The sequence below is a fragment of the Terrapene carolina genome, unplaced genomic scaffold (genome assembly GCF_002925995.2).
Source record: "Terrapene carolina triunguis isolate 2854851 unplaced genomic scaffold, T_m_triunguis-2.0 Scaffold58, whole genome shotgun sequence".
Taxonomy (NCBI): domain Eukaryota; kingdom Metazoa; phylum Chordata; order Testudines; family Emydidae; genus Terrapene; species Terrapene triunguis.
Window position 1 is genome coordinate 25,627,699 of NW_020664409.1, and position 19,921 is coordinate 25,647,619.

A 19,921-nucleotide genomic window follows, 5' to 3' on the forward strand; every position below is an offset into this window, starting at 1 on the left:
ATTATCTACCTTCAAATCCCTTCTCAAACCTCTGCTCTAAGAATACAGTTTTTTTTTTAAAAGTGTAGGAGAACCCTTTTATTAGCTAACAGCTCAAAGGCAGTTGCTTGGTTTCCAAGTCTGTGTCCCAAAAAGATGCTGGTTCACAAAAAGAGATAATTCAAAAATCTCTCTTCACAGAAGGAGTAGTAAAGATGGAAGAATCATGCACTAGAGAGAGACTGGTACAGCTCCGACTGAACAGCCAATATTCGGACATGCTTGAAACAGCACTGAAAGACAACCAAACTAAGTAAAACCCCAAATGAAAGGAACTATGGAAACCAACAAAACATTTGCAATAAAAACTTGCACTTCAAGATTTTTTTTGTTGAAGGCTTTTAACTCTGCAAAAGAATTATCTTGAACTTCCTAAGGTGACTCAAAGCCTAAACTCAAATCACTGTGCATGCCACTACAGTGGTTTCAGATCAAAGCATAGAAAAAATTGCTTGTAAGAGCAAAATCATCTGGTAGAATTGGTAGCCAGACTGGAGGTACTGAAACCATGACAACGGGAGAATTAAAAATGACATTCAAGTTAAAGCTATTAATGTCCCATGAGCTTTGTCTTGTCAGATCTTCCTGATGTTCCTTTCACCTAAAAGTATAGCCATGAAAGCATACTAAAAATCCTGCTACTGTCCAGGAGAAAAGGCAGGTTGGTTTTAGGCCTTGCATTTGGAAAAGAGTGGGATTTTTAGCTGCTTTTCCTGTGGTTGAAGAGCCTTCTGGGCAGTAGCCAGTTGGGGCGTCAATCATTTTCTGTATTGGTGTTTAAGAAAGTGTTGACATCTGACTCAAAAGTCCTTTGATAGAGAAGGCGTGTATGACAACTTCCTCTCCTGCCATCGAGAAGGAAGGAGGAAAAAGAGAAGGCACAACTTGCCTCACTAACTCCTGAAAAGTCACTGAGGCTCAGATTCATAGTATACATCATTTTAGTTCATTTCAACACATCAATCTCTCACTTAAAAAAGTTAAAATAAAAGCAAAACCCACACACATGGCCAGTGGTCCATCAAGTCCATTGTTCTGTCTGACAGTGATCAGTACCAACTGCATCAGTAAAAGGTGCAAGAAATCCCAGAATGAGAAATTACAATACTCACAGAGGAAGTCTCCCATCTCCCATTGGAGGTTGGCTTATAATTAAGTATTTATCTATTTTATTCGATAAAGGAAAAAATCCCATAGTTCACTTAAGGGGGATATCCAGACTAGGGTCACAGAAATGTTCCACCCCAATAACATTTACCCTCTACTCACAAACAAAAGCTTATTCTTCCCACCACTTCAAAAAAAAATTGAATAAAACAAATTACTGAAAGTTCTAGGTTATGACTCTCACCCTTTCCTTGCCCACCCAATGTCTACTGTCTCTCCAGGTAGGGACCTAGTCTTGTATTCTTGTACAAGAGAAGACATGTAGATGATGTTGTGTAAATAGTATTTAACTAGTAACAGGCTAAATAAGTGTTAAGTGTCCCAAAGTGATCCGCAAGACTTAAAAATGTAATTTCTTGCAATTTTCCAGTGTTCCTGAAAGATGCGGAGATGGCCAGAACAATTCAAGTTTCTCTCTGGCATTAGGACCTTATGCAGTCCTTATAAAGATTTGTGTTCTTTAATCTTAGAAAAGAAAATAACTACTGGTGAAAAATATTTCAGTGACTGCCCCCTTTGAGAGTTTATTCATAATAGTCTTCACAAATTCTAATTTTAGTGGTTAGGAATATTCACATATAGCTAACAATTCACAAATTGATCCTGCTTTTTTACCCATTTTATAGTACCTGGAGAAAACGTATCAGAAATTTGTGAACTCTCTTGCTCAGAGTTGCCTCTTGATGCATCAGACTGCCTTAACAAAGCTACAGGTTGCCTTTTCTCTGGAGATGTAATATGATAACCAAAAGATGGCTGTAAAAAATAAGTCAGTTAGTGATTTTTTCCTCAAGTAGTTGTATAACATCCTAAAAATTGTCTGTAGAGTGTTTAGGTAGCACATAAAAAAAACCAACATAATTGTTTTCATTGTTAAAACATTTTTGTTTAGTTGAACAGATTTTTCTCATTCTACCCCAAAAGAGGATAATCTCCACAGACCTTCAATGATCCTCCTGTATCTGGCCTACTTTTACTATATACTATAGCCCAGGGGTGGGCAATAATTTTTGCAGGAGGGCCACGCCACGAATTTTGGTAAGTCGTCACAGGCTGCACATTTCTACTATATTAATGGAGGTGGTGCGGGATCTGGGAGGGAGTTTGGGTGCAGGAGGGAGCTCTGGGCTGGTACAGAGTGTTGGGGTGATGGAGAGGGTGAGGGGTGTCAGTTCTGGGAGTTTGGTGCAGGAAGGGACTCAAGGCTGGGGCAGGGGATTGGGGTGCAGGAGGGGGTGCAGTGTCTGGGAGGAAGTTTAGGTGCAGGAGGGGGCTCTGGGCTGGGGCAGGGGATTGGGGTGCAGGAGGGGGTGCAGTGTCTGGGAGGGAGTTTGGGTGCAGAAGGGGGTTCTGACCTGGGGCAGGGGTGCAGAAGGGGGTGCAAGTTGCAGGCTCTGGCTGGGAGGCGCTTACCACAGGCGGCTCCTGACCGGCAGCAGAGCAAGGTTCAGGCAGGCTGCCTGCATGCCATGGCCCCATGCCACTCCCAGAAGCAGCTGCGGCCGGCTGCTGCTGGCACATCTCTGGGCGCCCCTTGGGGGGAGGGAGACAGCGGGTCTCCGTGCGTCGCCCACGCTCGCAAGCACCACCCCCCGCAGCTCCCATTGGCTGTTTTCTGGCCAATGGAAGCTTTGAGGATGGTGCTGGGGGCAGGGGCCATGCACAGAGCCGCCTCCCCGCCCGCCAGGGACGTACAGAGATGTGCCAGCAGCAGCCGGCCACTTCTGGGAGCGGTGTGGGGCTACAGCAGGCAGGCAGCCTGCCTGAGCACTCCACTGCGCAGAGGGACTTTTAGCAGCCTGGACTCTGAGATCGCTGGGGGAAGAGGAGGCCGGACAGAAATGTTAGATGGGCCAAATCCAGCCCGTGGGCCGTATTTTGCGCACCCCTGCTATAGCCCAATGTACAATATTACTTCTTCAAAAGGTGGCATTTGAAACCCACTGGTAGTCAAAGTGGTCCCTTAAATAACACAAGGCATGCCCTATACCCGCTCTCTAATAACTCCCAGCCTGGGAACAAAACTAATCCAATATCTCTCACGTGCTAGAACAGAGAATTATTAGCAATTGGATTAATCTAGAAGATAAGACTCTTCTGGAAGCATTGGTTACAAATGCAATAGAAGAACAGAGTTCCAGCTATGTTCCTCTTATCCTTTTCTTCTTTACACTGAAGTCCAGTTCTTTGCATTAAAATGTTAGTCAGCCACATACCCTTCTCACGTCACTGCCTCCGCCAAGACAGCCAAGAGCTTCCGATCTCTGACCAAAGAACTCCCCCAAAGACAAACGTAAGTAGCTAGCATCTTTACTAAGATCAGATGTTGTTTGGGACGCCTTCAGCAGGTTATAGCTATTGGCAGATTTCCATGATGTATCCTCTACTTCAGATGTATTGTGTGTGTCTATTTTTTCTTCCTGTGAATGAAAAAATCATTTTGAAAGTTGTTCAAAATAAGTAGATCCTTCTGTAGTTCTCAGAAAGTTAACTTTTTATAAAGTCACTAACCTGCAAAAATCTGTGATCCCTCTCAAATTCTTCTTGATCTTGTGCGATCTTAGCTATTGCTTCAGCTTTAAAAAATGAAAATAATTAACTACAACATAGCCATTGATATAAAACTGATTTGAAATTAAAATTTCATAAAGTTTGCAGCATTTTTCCAAGTCAATGACAGATGCTTTCTACTAAAGCACGTATAACTATGCATACAAGGACCAGATTTACAAAGGTATATAGACACACAAAGATGTGAGTGGGGGATTTACAAAAGCCCCTGCTTTGAATACCTTTGTAAATCTAGCCCCCACTCCTTAGGTGTAAAAAAAATTAAGCTTTCATTTTAGATGTAATGTAGTCCTCCTGGCAGCAAAAAAAGCCATAACTGTCAATACTTTTTTGGTACAGTGTCTGTAGCAATAGTCTTCAACACTGTAGGGCCTATCTCAAACAGAACTCAACCAGCTTTTGGCTTTCAAACCCATGTATCCTCCATGAAAAATTATCTTCAAAGTTTCAAAATGCCTCCCATAAATTAAAGCATTTCAGAATTATAGTGTACCAGTTTTTGCAACATCCATACACAGTAACCAATATGGTAAATTGAACACATCTTTATGTTTTAGATGTACATGCTTGAATTGCACCTACATTACTAGCATATACAAAATAATAAATGATTTGGTCCCTACAATAAGCAGTTGTGATTGAGAACATAGGTCTATTGTAAGGTTGCCATGCAAGCTTACTTGTCTCCTTGTACATGTGCATTATGATACAGTCTTTAATTCTATGATCACACAATGTAGCAACCCTGTTCATCCAGTGTACAGGATGAATTGAGAATGTTACAGGGTTGTGTTGCGAAGTAAGGTTGTTTTCCGCATGACCCTTGACTCATCTGAAGCAGAAGTTAGAAGGTGTTTAGTAAATGAAGGGGAACACCAGGTAGTATGTGGGGGGAAATGATCGGGTGGTTAAGCACTTGAACTGGCAACTAGGATAACTCCTATCCTTGCTCTGCCAAAGACTTCTAAAAATTACTAAGTCACTATAGCAGCTACTTCTGAAGATTCGGATTAGTTTTGTGTTCCTACAATTCTGCGCACATCGTCACTTGAGACGCCTAGGACCTGGCTTTCAGAAATGCTAAGCACTCAACCCTGAAGTTTATAGGAGCTGCAAATGCTCAGTACCTTTGGAAAAAGCAAACCCTAGAGCAGTGGTTCTCAAACTTTTCTGGTAGTGACCCCTTTCACACAGCAAGTCTCTGAGTGCAACCCCCCTTATAAATTAAAAACACCTTTTTTATATTTAACACTATTATAAATGCTGGTGGTGAAGTGAGGTTTGGGGCGGAGGCTGATGGTGAAGTGAGGTTTGGGGTGGAGGCTGACGGCTCGTGACGCCACCAGGTAATAACCACATGACCCCCTGAGGGGTCACAACCCCCAGTTTGAGAACCCCTGCCCTAGAGCAAAAGCAATTTTGTTCTACACTCCTGTACCATTCGGACATCCAGTTCACTTACACAACAGTAAACAGACACATCTGTGTGAGAGTCAACAGATCCTTTAAACCACAATCCTCACTGGAGGATGGAGGGAGAAGACATGGGAAAGAAGCCATTAGCCATATGTAAGGCTAAGATTTTGTCATGGTTATTTTTAGTAGAAAAGTCATGGACAGGTCACGGGCAATAAACAAAAATTCACGGAAGCTGTGACCTATCTGCGACTTTTGCTACTGCAGCTCCATGATTTCTCCCACCATCCTGGTGGCTGGGAGCTGTGGGGTTCTCTCCCAAAGAGAAAACAGGACACCCCAGCCACTCGCCTGAGGCGTCCCCCTCCCCCATGAGGCTGTCACCCGTCACTGGAACCCTGAGGAGTACCCCCTCAGGAGTCTGTCACCTGTCGCTGGAACTTTGCAGTTCCCCCCCCCCGTCGCTTGTCGCTGCTGTTGCCGGAACCCTACCAGGACCCCACTGGCTTTCACCTCCAGAGTCCTGAAGCCCCTGGGGCTAAAGCAGAGAATGTCATGGTGGTCTCTGGAAGTCACGGATTCCATGGCTTCCATGACCTCCGTGACATAAACATAGCCTTAGCCATATGATCCATTCTTGGGAAATCCATAGATTCCAGGACCAGAGACTTATACTTGACACTAGAGACTAGTAGCACCAATCATTCCTATGATCATGTATTGGAAAGAAAGCAGCCTTAATTATATGAACCAAGTAGTCAATAGAACAAGGAAAAAAGGTTACTTACATGCAGTTATGAAATCCTCACTTATTTTATTGTCTGCAGGTAGATTTAAGTCTTGCTCTTTATCAAATGAGGTATAATATGCCAGATCAGTCACCCATTTTCCCTCTTCATTTTGATAGACAACACTGTGTGGTGGGTCATCCAGGTCATAAAATGCTGAATTTACTTTAGAGCAAGGTAAAGGGGTACAAAAAAAAGTAGCCTCTTAAATTCTACCAATTTGTTTGCTGGTTAGTTACATTTTCTAACTTGTAATTTATATTAGTTACTGTCATTGAAATAACATTTTTATGAACTGTACGACACGCCACAATTTAAGTTTTACTATGTGATTTAATATATTAAACATCATCAATAAAAAATGGTATTCAGAATTGAACTAGATATTTTTTCTAGTTAAGTTAGACTTAGATCTTTTCTTATAAACTTCTGGTATATTTAGGAAAAAGCTTAACTTGCAATTTTAGTTCCCTCACCATACAAACCAATGGGCTATTTTTACAGCAACTAACCTTCTTCTGCTGCATCTTGATATTCATTTGCTCTATCACCAGCAGTTGGAGACAGGTAAGTATCAGCCAGACTAAGTTCACACTCATCAACTGGATTTGTATCAGTCACAGCTGCATTTTCATTAACAGGACTTTGAGGAGCTGTGTCATACACAAATACCTCATCTGTCAAGTGCAATACTTCTTCAGCATCAGATGAAAAAGCATGACAAAAGTTAGAGAATTGTGTTCTCTGCTCTAAAATGGCATCGGAGAGATCAACCACAGACTTATTGATAACCATATGCTGAAGGTATAATGAATCTAGTTTGAATTCAGCAACACTGATGGAATTTAGTACATCTTCACCATTAATGGCATCCTTAAGAACAACAAAAAAAAGTTAACAAAGTAGTTCACACTGTATCTGTACACAAACAAAACTAGCAAGTGTTTCTAGTTAGATTTGGCCTTAAGCCATCCTGTCCAGTGTACACAGATTAGATCATTGTTTTAAGTAGCAGCTGAATATAGAATGCACATTTAAACTAAAATTAAAATAATTTGGTCTAATTTTTAGCACCTACTTAAATTAGGAACTACTAACATTAACATGCAGTCTTACTAGACTCTCTCTTATGTTATGATCCCATTTGATCATGCTGAAGTCATCCTATCACCATTTCCAATTGGATCCACGCTATATTTTTAAGGCTGGCTATAATCAAGTAAAATGAAGACCTCAACATATACTCAAACTTAACTTATTCCCAGCCAAAAAAACCCAAACTACATTACAATGAGTTCAAGTTGAGAGTATGTATCAGAAACTTCCATTACAGGGATGTAATTATTCCCAAACCAAGCATTACAAACACTGGAACTTTATAGTTAAGATTATAAACAACAGAAATCGAAACAAGCCAAACTGTGGAAATACATAGTAAGACAGAAACAATATCCACTGTGCCCTGTAGTGATGCCATGCCATAACCATACAATTATGATTAAGACAATTTTAGTGTTTGTGGCCCCACATTAGTTTTTTTCATATTCTCTTCCCCTCATGCAGTATTAAGCAGTAAGGTTATTAATACTATGCTGAAGCTGCATTTAAGATAAGTAAGAAGGGATACATTAAACAGGATTCAATGAATACTCTCACGAAAGCCTGAAATTACATCCCAGATCTCCTAAGCTAATGCCACAAATTTAAGGAATCAGGATGGAGGGGGTCGGAAGGAAACGGACCTGACCATTTGTAGTGACAAAATACAGTGATACCTGTATACAAGATACAACTATCTTTTTAGGAAAGCTATTTTAAAACCACCCTGAAATAGTCCACGGAGATTACTCCTGGGGGAATTCTGCACCACTGAGCATGCGCAGAATTTATGTCCCCTGCAGATTTCATTTTTCTGCAGAGAAGCAAAGACTTTCTGATGGGGAAGCAAAAGGAAGCCGCAAGAACGGTCATATGACCCTCCCCAGCAGTATGTTTCGGGTGCCCAGGGCAGCCAGCAGAGAGGTAAATCCCTGTGGGGCAGGGGGTGGGACTGGGGAAGACCCAGATGGTGGCTCCTACTGTGTGACGGGCTCAACTGCTAGTCCCAGCTGGGCTGGGGAGGATGGGACTTCCTCTTCCCCTGCAGGGCACCCTGGGCTGGGTCAGACTCACCCCCAGATTTCCCCCCCCGCCGAAGGGAGCCCCGCAAACCCCCCCCCCCCCCCCCCCCCCCCCCCCCCCCGTTTCCTGCACCCATTGCTCCTCAACTTCAGGGGGAAGGATTCCTGTACAGGGAGCTGCTCCCCCATCCGCCCAAAATCCCAGGCATCCAGACCCCTCTCATACTGAGACCCTCCCGCTGAGTCTCACCCCCTGCCCCCGCTCTCAGAACCCTGTCCCCGATGAGCCCCACTCCCCCTGCACCTGGACCATCCCGACAAGCCACCCGCATCCAGATCCCCATCCCACCCCACCAAGCCCCAACCAGTTGCACCTGGATCTTCACCCCATTGAGCCCCAGGATCTGGACCCCCCCAATGAGCCCCCATACCCAAACCCCCAGCAAGCTCTATCCTCCCACACACCCAGATTCCCCCTCCCCCCCACTGAGCCCCAACCACCTTCACCTGGACCCCTCTGAAGAGTCCCATTACCGTTGTACCTAGAACCCCCCATCAAGTCCCTGTGCATCCAGACACCACCACCCCGCACGCACCCAGATTGCCCCACACAGAACCCTCTCAAAGCACACCTGGATCCACACCAAACCACACCACACTAAGCCCCTCCACACTTGGATCTTTCCTTGCTGAGCCTGCCTGCCCACCCCTGGTGCACCTGGCACAGAGGGGAAGGGTCCTGGATGTTTCTGGGGCAGGCTCGTTTATTGCAGTGTGTCAGGGTTAGGTGCAGCCTCACCACTGAGTTCATGTGCTGGGGGGAACTGCAGTCATCTTCCACCTCTGTGAAGGCAGTGAGCTGTGCTCCCCAATGCCATGCTGGAGCCTCCACATTTGACAAATACAATTTGCAGAATTTTAAAATATTGTGCGCAGAATTTTTATTTTTTTGTGTGCAGATGTTTTAAATTTTTGGTGTAGAATGCCCTCAAGAGGAGGAGATATACTAGTCTTTATTATATGGCCACCTAAAGAGGACCCATCTCAACTAACTCTGCTTCCCCTCTTCTGCAGTCTTCCCTCTGCTCTAAGGGCTGACTCAGAAGTACAGTTCCAGAAATCTGTACACATTAGCCCATTCAGCACTGTCTTGGAAGAGGGGAAAAAGAGGATGAGATTGTATAGACTAGGTATAGATCTCCTCCCTGCTCATCGCTAGAGGAGCAATATCCCTTTTTCTTCACATCCTACAGAGCCAAATACGATGTTTATTGACACCTGGAGTTGCAGACACATTGCCAAAGACCCCACATTGATAATACACAAGTCCTCAGAAAATTAAGACAGAATATTTTAAATACAGACTTATTGGAAGCATTCAACCACAAAAAAAATTGAGTTTTTTCTTTGTTGTAACAAAAGTTTGAGGAACTGCTTGTACCTCATTGTGAGTAGGAATATCATCAAGAGTCCTACATTTGGAAGAAGCCTGAACTAAGACTTCATTTTCTTCTCCAGTTATGTTTCTTCCAATTCCCCCTGTATCAAAACTCTGCATATTAGGGGGAAATAGTGGTACCAAAGCTGCTCCTTCACTTCCACTACCAAGATCTCCAAAGCCACAACCATTTCCTGCAGCACAAGAGAAATAAAGTGGTTTACTAGTATTAATTTAAGTTTTCTGCTGTGAGCACACCCACAAAGTGGTTCACTTTGGAAAGACATACCATGAGGTAATTTTGGCTCTCTTGTAACTCACTGACTAAGGTCCAATGATCTTAAAAACTGATCTTTGAATTGTCCAATCTGAATTGGAGTGTTATTGCTTATGTTGCTAAGCAAAACATAAACGTTCAATGTGGTCCAAAGTCTGCGCGGCCGGTCAAAACTGAGAGGGTAGCTTGTTGGGTCAGTAACATGTTTGTTTGAAACAGCTGAGGTTCAGACACTTGGCAATTCCCTGGCTGGACCCAGAGACCTGAGGTGGTCACATGTTCCATAGTAGTTTAACATGCAGTCATTTCAGGCAAAGGGTCAAAACATAAGGGTTACAAACAGGTTTCTAAGAGCTGCCTTTGTTTAGTGACCAGATGTATCCACAAATTCTGTTGTAACATGTGGTCACAGTATGGAAAAGGTTTAGAAGCATCAATCTAGAGCAGGGATCGGCAACCTTTCAGAAGTGGTGTGCCGAGTCTTCATTTATTCACTCTAATTTAAGGTTTTGTGTGCCAGTAATACATTTTAATGTTTTTAGAAGGTCTCTTTCTAGAAGTCTATAATATATAACTAAACTATTGTTGTATGTAAAGTAAATAAGGTTTTTAAAATGTTTAAGAAGCTTCATTTAAAATTAAATTAAAATGCAGCGCCCCCCGGACCAGTGGTCAGGACCCAGGCAGTGTGAGTGCCACGAAAATCAGCTTACGTGCCACCTTCGGCACACGTGCCATAGGTTGCCTATCCCTGATCTAGAGTATCCTGAAAATCTGGTTTCCTATTTTTCTTTTGTATGCCAGAACTTATCTGTTTCAGTGCTATTTCAATATGAATATGGAAAGGCAATTTGCCTTTTAGTTTGCTGCTTTTGAGTCTCAGTCTGAACGATGGTTGCCATTTCTCTGTCCATTCTGTTCTACTGCGGAAATAATCCTGAAGTTTGAACTATTTGCAAGAGTATGATTTTTGAAGGTTAGGTTACTAGGCAAGTTGCTCAAACAAGCTATTTGCAGGTGCAAATCACCAAGTGATTATATTAAAATTTACAGTCTGTAAATGAGTCTAAAGCATGCATTATAAGCAGAACTGGCAAGTAGAAATTTTTGCCAGGCAAGCACCATTACCTTCTGCAGTTTAATTTATTACAAAAACTGCTTAAGCTTTATGCTGTTATGGTTGAAGAGAACTTACCAAACATGTACTGAATGTAACTAATGTAGTAATGTCTTACTAAGTATGCAGAGACAGCCAGCACTGCCACTATTAGGGGAGATAAGGGTAGAGCAGTCAGAGTAAGCTGTACTAGGTGGATGCTCACCATTGTAATAGAGGGCCTTGGGGATCCAACCTACCCCATCCAAGGTCTGTGTGTGTGGGACCCCCTTAATGAACACACCACCATCCCAGCAGATGGCTGGGTCTCGCTGCACTTCTCTGCCTCCCTCAGAGCCCTCTGCTTGGGTGGCCCCCACATGCAGAAATCTTTGCTAGTGTGGCAGGAACTCCCTTAAACCTTAAGAGCCTTCTGCCTGTTAGGGTGCTGTTAACAGGGCCAACTCCCTAGAAAAGAGTGCCCTGCTACAATGAAAGGCAGGGCACCCACCACTGCTGGTTTCTGGATGGCTGTAGATTCTGTTACTCAGTCTGCTGCTCCCTGTATTTGGGCAGGCTGGGAGTATGTTATTAGGGAGTCCCACCATTAACTGATTGGTATATGGAGGGGGCAACATTACTGGAGGGATGGGTTGAGACTTCAGCTTCCAGGAGACTACTTTTCAGGCCCAATCTAGTCAACAAAAGACTAAGCAGAAGGGGTGTAACTCAAAGCACCCACATACTTTGACATGGCAAGCAGACTTATTACTTGGGCTAGGAGATTTTGGGTAAATTTTTGAAGTCATGTTTATAACCACACTAACAGCTACACAAGGAGTATACTAAGGCTGTCCAGTTAAATACTCTAATCAGGAAGTGGTTGAATTAAAGTTACATGAGTAACTCAGTCACATGGATTTCTATAAAAAGCTACTTCTGGGTCAAAACTCTTGATAAGTTTCATGCAAAGTATTTGACAAAGTTAAGCAATTAAAAATCAAATTAAGAAAGGCCCTAGCACTGAGAAAAGGACACATTAGAACTACGCAATTAAGCACCCAACCAAAGAGAGAAAAATCCTAATACAGTGTAAAAAATTGAAAATTTGTCAAACAAAAAAGGTTACAAATACCCATAAAAGTTTGTTACTTGGAAAGGGAAGAGAAAAAGTAGAGGGACATTTCTTTAGGTCATCGACTCAAGGCTATAGCAAAATACTCCTACATCATCTTAAAATAGAAGGGCATGCAGCAAGGGAAGCAAATAAAAATGTATTGGATTATTTTGGTTTATACCTGTATCGTGACATATGTTCATTACAAAAATCTAAATTATGAATGGATAGAGACCATCTCTAATAAATATGAGAGCAGAGTTAGCAAAATGGATCTCTCAGAAGCCGCAAAAACAAAACAGTGACACTTTAACCTCAAAAACTGTATTCACAGACAGAAAAAACCTAGAATAATTAGATGAGATCAAGGAATGTTCAAGTGGTAGGAATCCTTAATGAGAGAGCCCAATGACTTGCCTAGCTTCAAGGAATAGATTCCTCAACTCTTAAAAAAAAAAGTTAACCAACCAAGGAGCAAAAACAAGTCTAAGTGAGCAATACACCAGCTTTGAAAAATTAATCTCATAATATCTGAGCTAAGGAACCATTCATGATTCCCTCCTCCACCCCCCCGCAAATTTATCTGCTCAGGTGATCCACCAAGCTGTTCTGAACACCAGGAAGGTAGGAAGCATTTACATGATTTACTTTGGAGATACAAAACTTCCAAAGATGTATTGCCTTTTGACAAACGTTGTCTGATGTGGCCCCTCCGTCTGTTCATACAGAGCTTCAATAGTGGGATCCGTGAGGACGAAAATCCTGACAGGCCAGAAGCATGGCCTGCAACTCCTGCACATTTAAGTGGAGAGCCAAATCTTGATGAAACCACAGACCCTGAGTTGGCAGGTTTCCTAGGTGAGCTCTCCAATCTAGGAAAGCATCTGTAAACAGAGTCAATGTTGATAAAAGAGCAGGGCAGATGGAACTCCCATGTATATTTTGGCCAGATCAAGCCGCCAGTCCAAGGTGGCCAGAACTCCTGCAGACACTCAAATCAGCATGCCCAATGGGTGACTAGCCAGAAAGTACATGATTTTAACCAGCCTTGCAACTTTGAGACAAAATCTGGCATACCAAACCACATACATGCAAGTAGGCCACGTGCCCCAGTAGTCTGCGGCAGTTTCTTATTGTTGTAAATAGATAGGCTTTCAGATATATAGAAATGTTTAACAATGTCTGGAATCTGGCTTGACATACACACACTCTGGCTACTATAGAATCCAGGATCATCCCTATAAATTCTAATTTTTGAACTGGGGAGAAGGCTGACTCATCTTTGTTAATCAGCCCCAGAACAATGAAGAGGTGTTGGATCCTGAACATACTGTCTACTCCTTACAAAGTCGAGGGCAGCGTACCAGTTGCTGGGACCCAGTGAGAGGGATGATGGAGTCTAGGGTGACCATGCAAAACATTTGTTCAAATTTTGCCAGTCCAGGTTGGTCCCCAAGACCACCTTTTGCCTTCGGAATCAGGAAATAGCATAAATAGAAACTTTTCTTTCACTTAAGAGTGGGAACCTCTTCAGTAGCTCCCAAACAGAGAAGAGACTGTACTTTTCAGATGAAGACATCTTTATGAGTGGTCCCTGAAGAGCAACATGGTGTGGTGTGGAGATAGAAAAACTACAAGGTGTATCCCTGTTTCACTGTACTTAGGATTTATCAATATGTGGTAATATGGGACCAGGCACATAGGAAATGGGTAACCTACAAAAAAAAGGGGTGGGGTGGGGAAATTGAGAAACTGGAACATCGCAATCTGGTACTTTGTCCTTGACAATACAGGCACACAGACTATTGGGAATTTCCTAACAGTCTGGGAGAACCAACTGAAGTGAAAGAGTTCGTCTTCTCCTCTTTTGCCTTGTTTTCTATATTGATCAGGCTGTCCCAGTGGAAAAGGTAGGTATCTCTACAGAGATTAAGGCAGAATTGCTTTCTTTTAGAGAAAGACGTGTCAATTTCCAACAATTTCAACGTTGCTTTCGAATCTTTGAGATCGTGGAACATTTCAGCCTACTTCTGCAAGAAAAGATAGGACCTTCAAAAAGGAGATCCTGCATAGTCTGCTGGACCTCCCGCTGAAGGCCCGAGGATTGACGCCATGAACATCTGCACATATTGCAGATGCCAGGACTCTGGCCCCCGAATCTGCCTCTCCTAAGAATGACTGCAGAGAGTGCGAGCAATCATCTTGCACTCGTCTAACTGAGCCTGGAATTCCTGTCTGGCATCCTCTGGCAACCTGTCTGAGAATTTAAGCATATTGCCCGAGAGGGAGATGTTGTATCTATCCAATAATGCTTGTGGATTAGCAATGTGGAATTGTAGACAAGATGCAGAATAATTTTTTCTACCAAACAAGTCTAACTTCTTTACCTCTTTGTCTTTTGGGGTAGAAGAGGGACAACCCTGACGCATTCTTTCATTCACTGCTGAGACAACTACAGAACCTTGAGAAGGATGGGTATATAAAGGTTCATATCCTTGAAAACAGACATAGTACATTCTCTCAGTTCTTTTAGCTGTCAGAGGCACAGAGGATGGCATCTGCCACAAGGATTTGGCAGGCTCTAGTATGTTGTCATTGATAGGCAGAACTATGCTAGAAGGCCCTGCTGAACTCAATGTCTACAAGTCTATGAGAAATCTCCTGGACCCTCTCCAAAACTATACTGTGCGCTGTATCAATAGAGGAGGAGAATAGGCTGTGGTATCTAGCTGGCCAAAAGCATCTTGAAGGAACAGTTGCTGTAAGGTAAATAATTGTCTTCTCTTCTAGTATTTGCTACATGGATCCCATCAATTTACCTCCTAGTGAAGGCAAGTGATAAGAGTCCTATCTAAATAATTGTAGGGCAGCTTGCCAAATTGGGTCTCATCTACAGGCTGAACAATGAAGTAATGATTAGTAAATGTATGACAAACTCCAAGTAGCTGACCTATAAATTTCTGAAAGAGGGACTCCCATGGAAGCATGCTACTACTGATGTTATCTGACCTTTAGCAGACGATATCCTAACCTAAGAGAGAGGTGGTTGTTTGTTCAACACATTGGAGACCCTAATACTGTGATTCCTCTCAGATTCTTGAAGTGGGTAACAGTTTGCCTCAGATTGTAACTTTTGAAGATCAAAGAGCCTAAACTATTTACAAAACGGCTGTGCTGATCACAGTTAAAAAGACAATCTAAGAACATTGCCAAGGCAAAAGAACTATGAGAGTTAGGAACAAAATACAGGTAAGTGTATAAATTGCTTAATAAGAAAATCTGAAACCACTTTTGGCAAAAAAGTTTCAGATGCAGTATAAGAATAACACGGTCCTTGGGAAATATGGTGTATACAGGGCCTGCTACCAACAGCTGGATTTCATACACCGTGAGCCAAAGTAATAGCCACCAAAAACACTGTCTTAATGGAAAGGTGGTAGAATGACCATGACATAGGTTAAATAAAGAGGTTATATCAATGATAGAAGCACCACATTCAAGTCTTAGATAAGAAAGGGCTCATTGACTGGTGGAAACATATGAAGCAGGCATACCTGAAACCCTAATACTGTGGGGCAAGAAAAACTGAATGATCCTCAAAAGGTGGATGATGTGGTGACAACAGTTAAGTACACTGCAACAGAGCTAATAGACAGACCTGAGTGCTTCAAAGACAGTAGATAGTCCAAGGTAACAGGAATAGAGGAATCCATGGGTTGAAGAGATCTTTTAATGGATCACACTGAAAAACACCTCCACTTATCTCTGTGTCAGTCTTTTAGAAACCTTCCTGTTCTGAGCCAAAATGTCCTGTACTGCTTCGGAACAGCTCCTGTCAACAGCCAGCCAGCTAGTCTTCATGCTGTTAGTTAGAGAGTTGCCTGGTCCAGATACAACCCAAGACTTTGGTTCTGAGATACGATGCCTGGAAAGTTTGGAAGTGGGAGAGAGTGTCAGGTGCATCCCATTGGAGTACCAGAACTGACACACCAATGCCAGAACTACCAGCTGGCCACTGTCCTGTCATACCTTCCTCAGGATTCTGGGATTTAAAAAGATCGGAGGAAATATACAGGAGTTCCCTTCCAACTGAATCAGGAATATATTTGCCAGAGAACTCAGACTCCTCCCCAGGAGCAAAAATATAGGACACTATGCTACCAAAGTCAATACAAAGAGGTCTATGGTGGGGGGGGACCCACCATTCTAGGAAGTTCTAATCAAGAACGGAGTCCAAGACTCCATTTATAGGTAACGCAGCCATTTCTGCTGAGCTAATCCACTAGATCATTTTGGATGCCTGGTAAGTGAAAGACCATTAGGTTGAGCTGAGGAAGGATGGACCAATCCCACTTCCTGATTTAAGGGAGGCAATCTCACTAAATCTGTTTCTGTAACACACTGGTGTGGTACTGTTCATCAGGATTTGGGGTTGTGATGCCCTGCAGGAGGGGTAGAAACTCCTTGCAGGCTAGATGGATAGCCCTGAATTCTAGTATTATGTGCAACATACTCCACCCTGGACCACAGGACCTGTACTAAAGGTTGTCTAGATGCCTCAGCCCTCTTTGGATGAGTCTATAACAAAGGTTTGAGGGACGGGGGAAGAGAATTAAAACATTACACCACAGAAGACGTTTTAAAGGTCTGTCCACCACAGCAGAGATTCCAGCACTTCCGTGGGACCTCTACAGGTAAGTCCATGCTGTGTCTAATCAGTTGGTAAACAGATTTCACCCATCCTTAAAGAGGGTAGAGACTCAACCTTGCACATGGAGGTCACAAAAACAAAGTGTCACAGTATGTGTCACAACAAACTGAGGCAGACTCTTCACTGAGATTTTTGGCAGAGAAGAGGTGTGAAGTGAAATGACACACTGCGCAAAACTTTCCTTGAGAAAGGTATCACCACTGCCCATATAAACTATAAAATGGATAGGGGTGAGGGTGGATTTTGCCTGTATTAAGCCTCAGACCTAGCCAGGAGAATAGATGGAGAATTATTTGAACCTCCTTTTGTGACCTGCTGTGATCAGTGGCCCCCAAATCAACCTGTTATCAAGATATGGGTACAATTAAAGGCCTTGTCTTCTCAGGTGAGTTGCTACCACCAAAAGAGATTTGGTAAAAACCCTTGGAGATGTTGACAGTCCAAATGGTCAGATTCTGAACTGACAGCGAAGGTCATTGACCATGAAGCACAGATACTTGTTAGCTGAACGAATGCACACATGGAAGCATCTACAAACTGACTCATGAAATAATTCATGGGCTCTAAAGCGGGGATTACAGAAAAAAAGATGAGCATTTGACACCTGAAGAGGATAACATCCTCTTTTCTTCTTCTGAATAAGGAAGTAATGGGAATAGAATCCCTTGCTGCAGAACTTGAGGCATCATCTCCACTGCACCCAACAGAAGAGTCTCTCTAAATGCAATAGGCAATTCTGAGAGGGGTCCCTGAGGAGAGACAGGAGATGGCAGAGGAGCTGACTTGCATGTCCCTTCTAGATAACTTCCAAGGCCCACTGGTCAGTAGTAACTGCAGTCTTTGCAGCCGCAAAAAAAGAAAGGAGTTGCCAAAAGGATGAGAGAAAGGGAAATGATCCCCCCAAAAAATCAGTCCACACTCTTGACGGCAGCATCAAACCTGACATCTTTGGCCAGAAGAAGAACACTGTATCCTTCATCGGATCAGCCTAATAGTCCTTCACTTACCAGGCATCCAAAATGATTTAGTGGATTAGCTCAGCAGAAATGGCTGTTCCACCCATGAATGGACTCTGTTCTGATCCAAAGCCCATTAAGTCTACAGGAGTGTTTTGAATCAGGCCCTAAAACAAGAGTATGGAAGGGATATAATTCCTCAGATTCAGAATCTGAATGTTCTTAAATTGCTAACTAACAACTTTGCCAGACAAGATTAAGATGAGGGATAGGAACTGAAATACTGAGAGCTAACCTTAAGAAAATATGTACATTTTGTACTTTTTTACCCCCAACTCCTTCCCAGCAAGAACGCCCAACACCAATTGAATTCCAAAACCTTCTATAAATCTTGAATTCTTGGACGAACAACCTTTGAGATTGCTCTAGCACAGTCCCTGTTTGCTAAGTTTACTCATTGTGGGCTTTGTTTTCCCCAGCCTCAAAGAGTGGATAGACACAGCTGAGTAATTAGTTACCAGGGAAGTTTGGGAACCATAATTGTTTATCATTTTAAATTAATAAAAATACTGTTCTGGGAAGATTCTAAGTTACAAGAGACTTGGAGTAACACCGACATCAATCCATTTTTATTTTGATTTAGGTAGTCACACTGTAATTTTCTGTATTCATTTTCGGGGGGAGAGTTGCCTACCCATTTTTTTTTTTTATTTTTTTTTTAAGGGGGTTGAAAAGGAAGTGTAATCTCAACTACATTTTAGTGTCTTTCCTGTGACAAAGTTTTCAAGTAGTGCGCATTAGCAATTTATGAACATAAGCTCTAAACTTACCAAAAGGAAGTACACAACTGCCAAATACACGTACCTGTTACCGATGGACCAATAACCTGATCCTCTGCAGACTGACTGTATTCTATTTTGGAATTATTGGCTACTGTTCCAACAGAAGTCTCATCAGAACTATTGCCTTCTAGTCCAGGTCTAAAACTTGGCTGGTCAGTTCCGCCTATCTGTTGAAGAAATAGGTGCAGAGCTACAATAGATACATCTACAGAGTTGTTCAAGTTAACAGTAAACCATTTACAAAATAACGCTTGTAGTGCAAAGATTTAAGATTAAGAGTTATTCAATTTTAATAAACTTTCTGATGAGGAAAAGTACTATCCCTGTTAGCTTAATCACTTACCAGCTTTCAAACTTACTTTCAGGCTTCTGTTCCAAGGGAGGTTATTTAGGTAATGAAGAAGACAGTTTAATAAGATTTATCATCAAACAGTCCTACATACCAGTTATCTTACCGTTTTTGGCAAGAAGAATGGTTCTCTTTGTACAGTATGTCCAGCTTTCTCCAATTCATGTGAATCTTCATCACTAGCAGTTGCAGAATCCATTCCTGTGGCAGCTTGGTGAATGTGAGGCACTTGGAAATTCTCCTAATGAATTAACATTTACAATTCAGCTATAGTAACAACATTTGATTATTCTTAACAGTCACTGCCTCCACAATATTGAATTGTGTGAAGCAAAGGACCTCCTTTGACCAGAAGTACACTGTTCACTTTCGTGTTATAATCCCCGATGTTAATCTGATGTTACAGCTACAATAGTTTCTGCAGACAAATATTACAAGATACTTTAGCTAAGGGTCTTGCAGATTACTGTAGTAAATATTATGAAAATACTGTGGGGAAAAAAAAAACACACCATGCATTTCCTTAAACTTTAGAAAAGCAGTGGAACAAGGCTTGGTAGATCAGCAATGTTTCTTCAAATAATACTCCCATTCCATCTACACAGAACCCTAAGAAGAACTATTTAACATTAATGTAATTCTAAACGCTGAATCAGCAAGTGCAGCAACATTCAATACAATGAAACATGTGAAATAGGGCCACTTCACTGCTCTGTAGTTACTGTAAGGTAATATGCACACCATTCCCAGATGTGGTCCCTGGAGCAGCCTTTAATTCCCCCAAGAAGGGATTTCTCCTTCTGGGGGTATAGAATGCCAAAATACTGTCTTAAACATGAGGACGTGCACTTGGAGACTGTAATGACTTTCCTGTGGCTCCCAATATACTGAAAAAAATGATTCAAAGCCCTTTAGAATATGAAAATTTTCTTAAGTTACTTCAAAAGACCTTTAAATATCAAGTCAAGGTAAATGCTATTTACCACTTGTACAGACCAAGTGGAAAAATGGAATGGGAGACTTTGTCCAAGGTG

The 19,921-nt window shown here is 42.3% G+C and overlaps 1 protein-coding gene across 1 annotated transcript in view; it reads right to left on the reverse strand.

Annotated features, from left to right (window-relative positions):
- Positions 1-19,921, reverse strand: part of CEP192 (centrosomal protein 192) — a 170,208-nt gene that overhangs the window by 116,742 nt on the left and 33,545 nt on the right. The window contains exons 8-15 of the mRNA XM_029913877.1: positions 18,994-19,128; positions 18,561-18,705; positions 9,543-9,733; positions 6,494-6,854; positions 5,982-6,146; positions 3,718-3,782; positions 3,423-3,626; positions 1,836-1,962 (exon numbers count right to left, since the gene is read on the reverse strand). Of these exons, the coding sequence (XP_029769737.1) occupies positions 1,836-1,962; positions 3,423-3,626; positions 3,718-3,782; positions 5,982-6,146; positions 6,494-6,854; positions 9,543-9,733; positions 18,561-18,705; positions 18,994-19,128 (1,393 nt within the window). The remainder of the gene's footprint in view (positions 1-1,835; positions 1,963-3,422; positions 3,627-3,717; positions 3,783-5,981; positions 6,147-6,493; positions 6,855-9,542; positions 9,734-18,560; positions 18,706-18,993; positions 19,129-19,921) is intronic.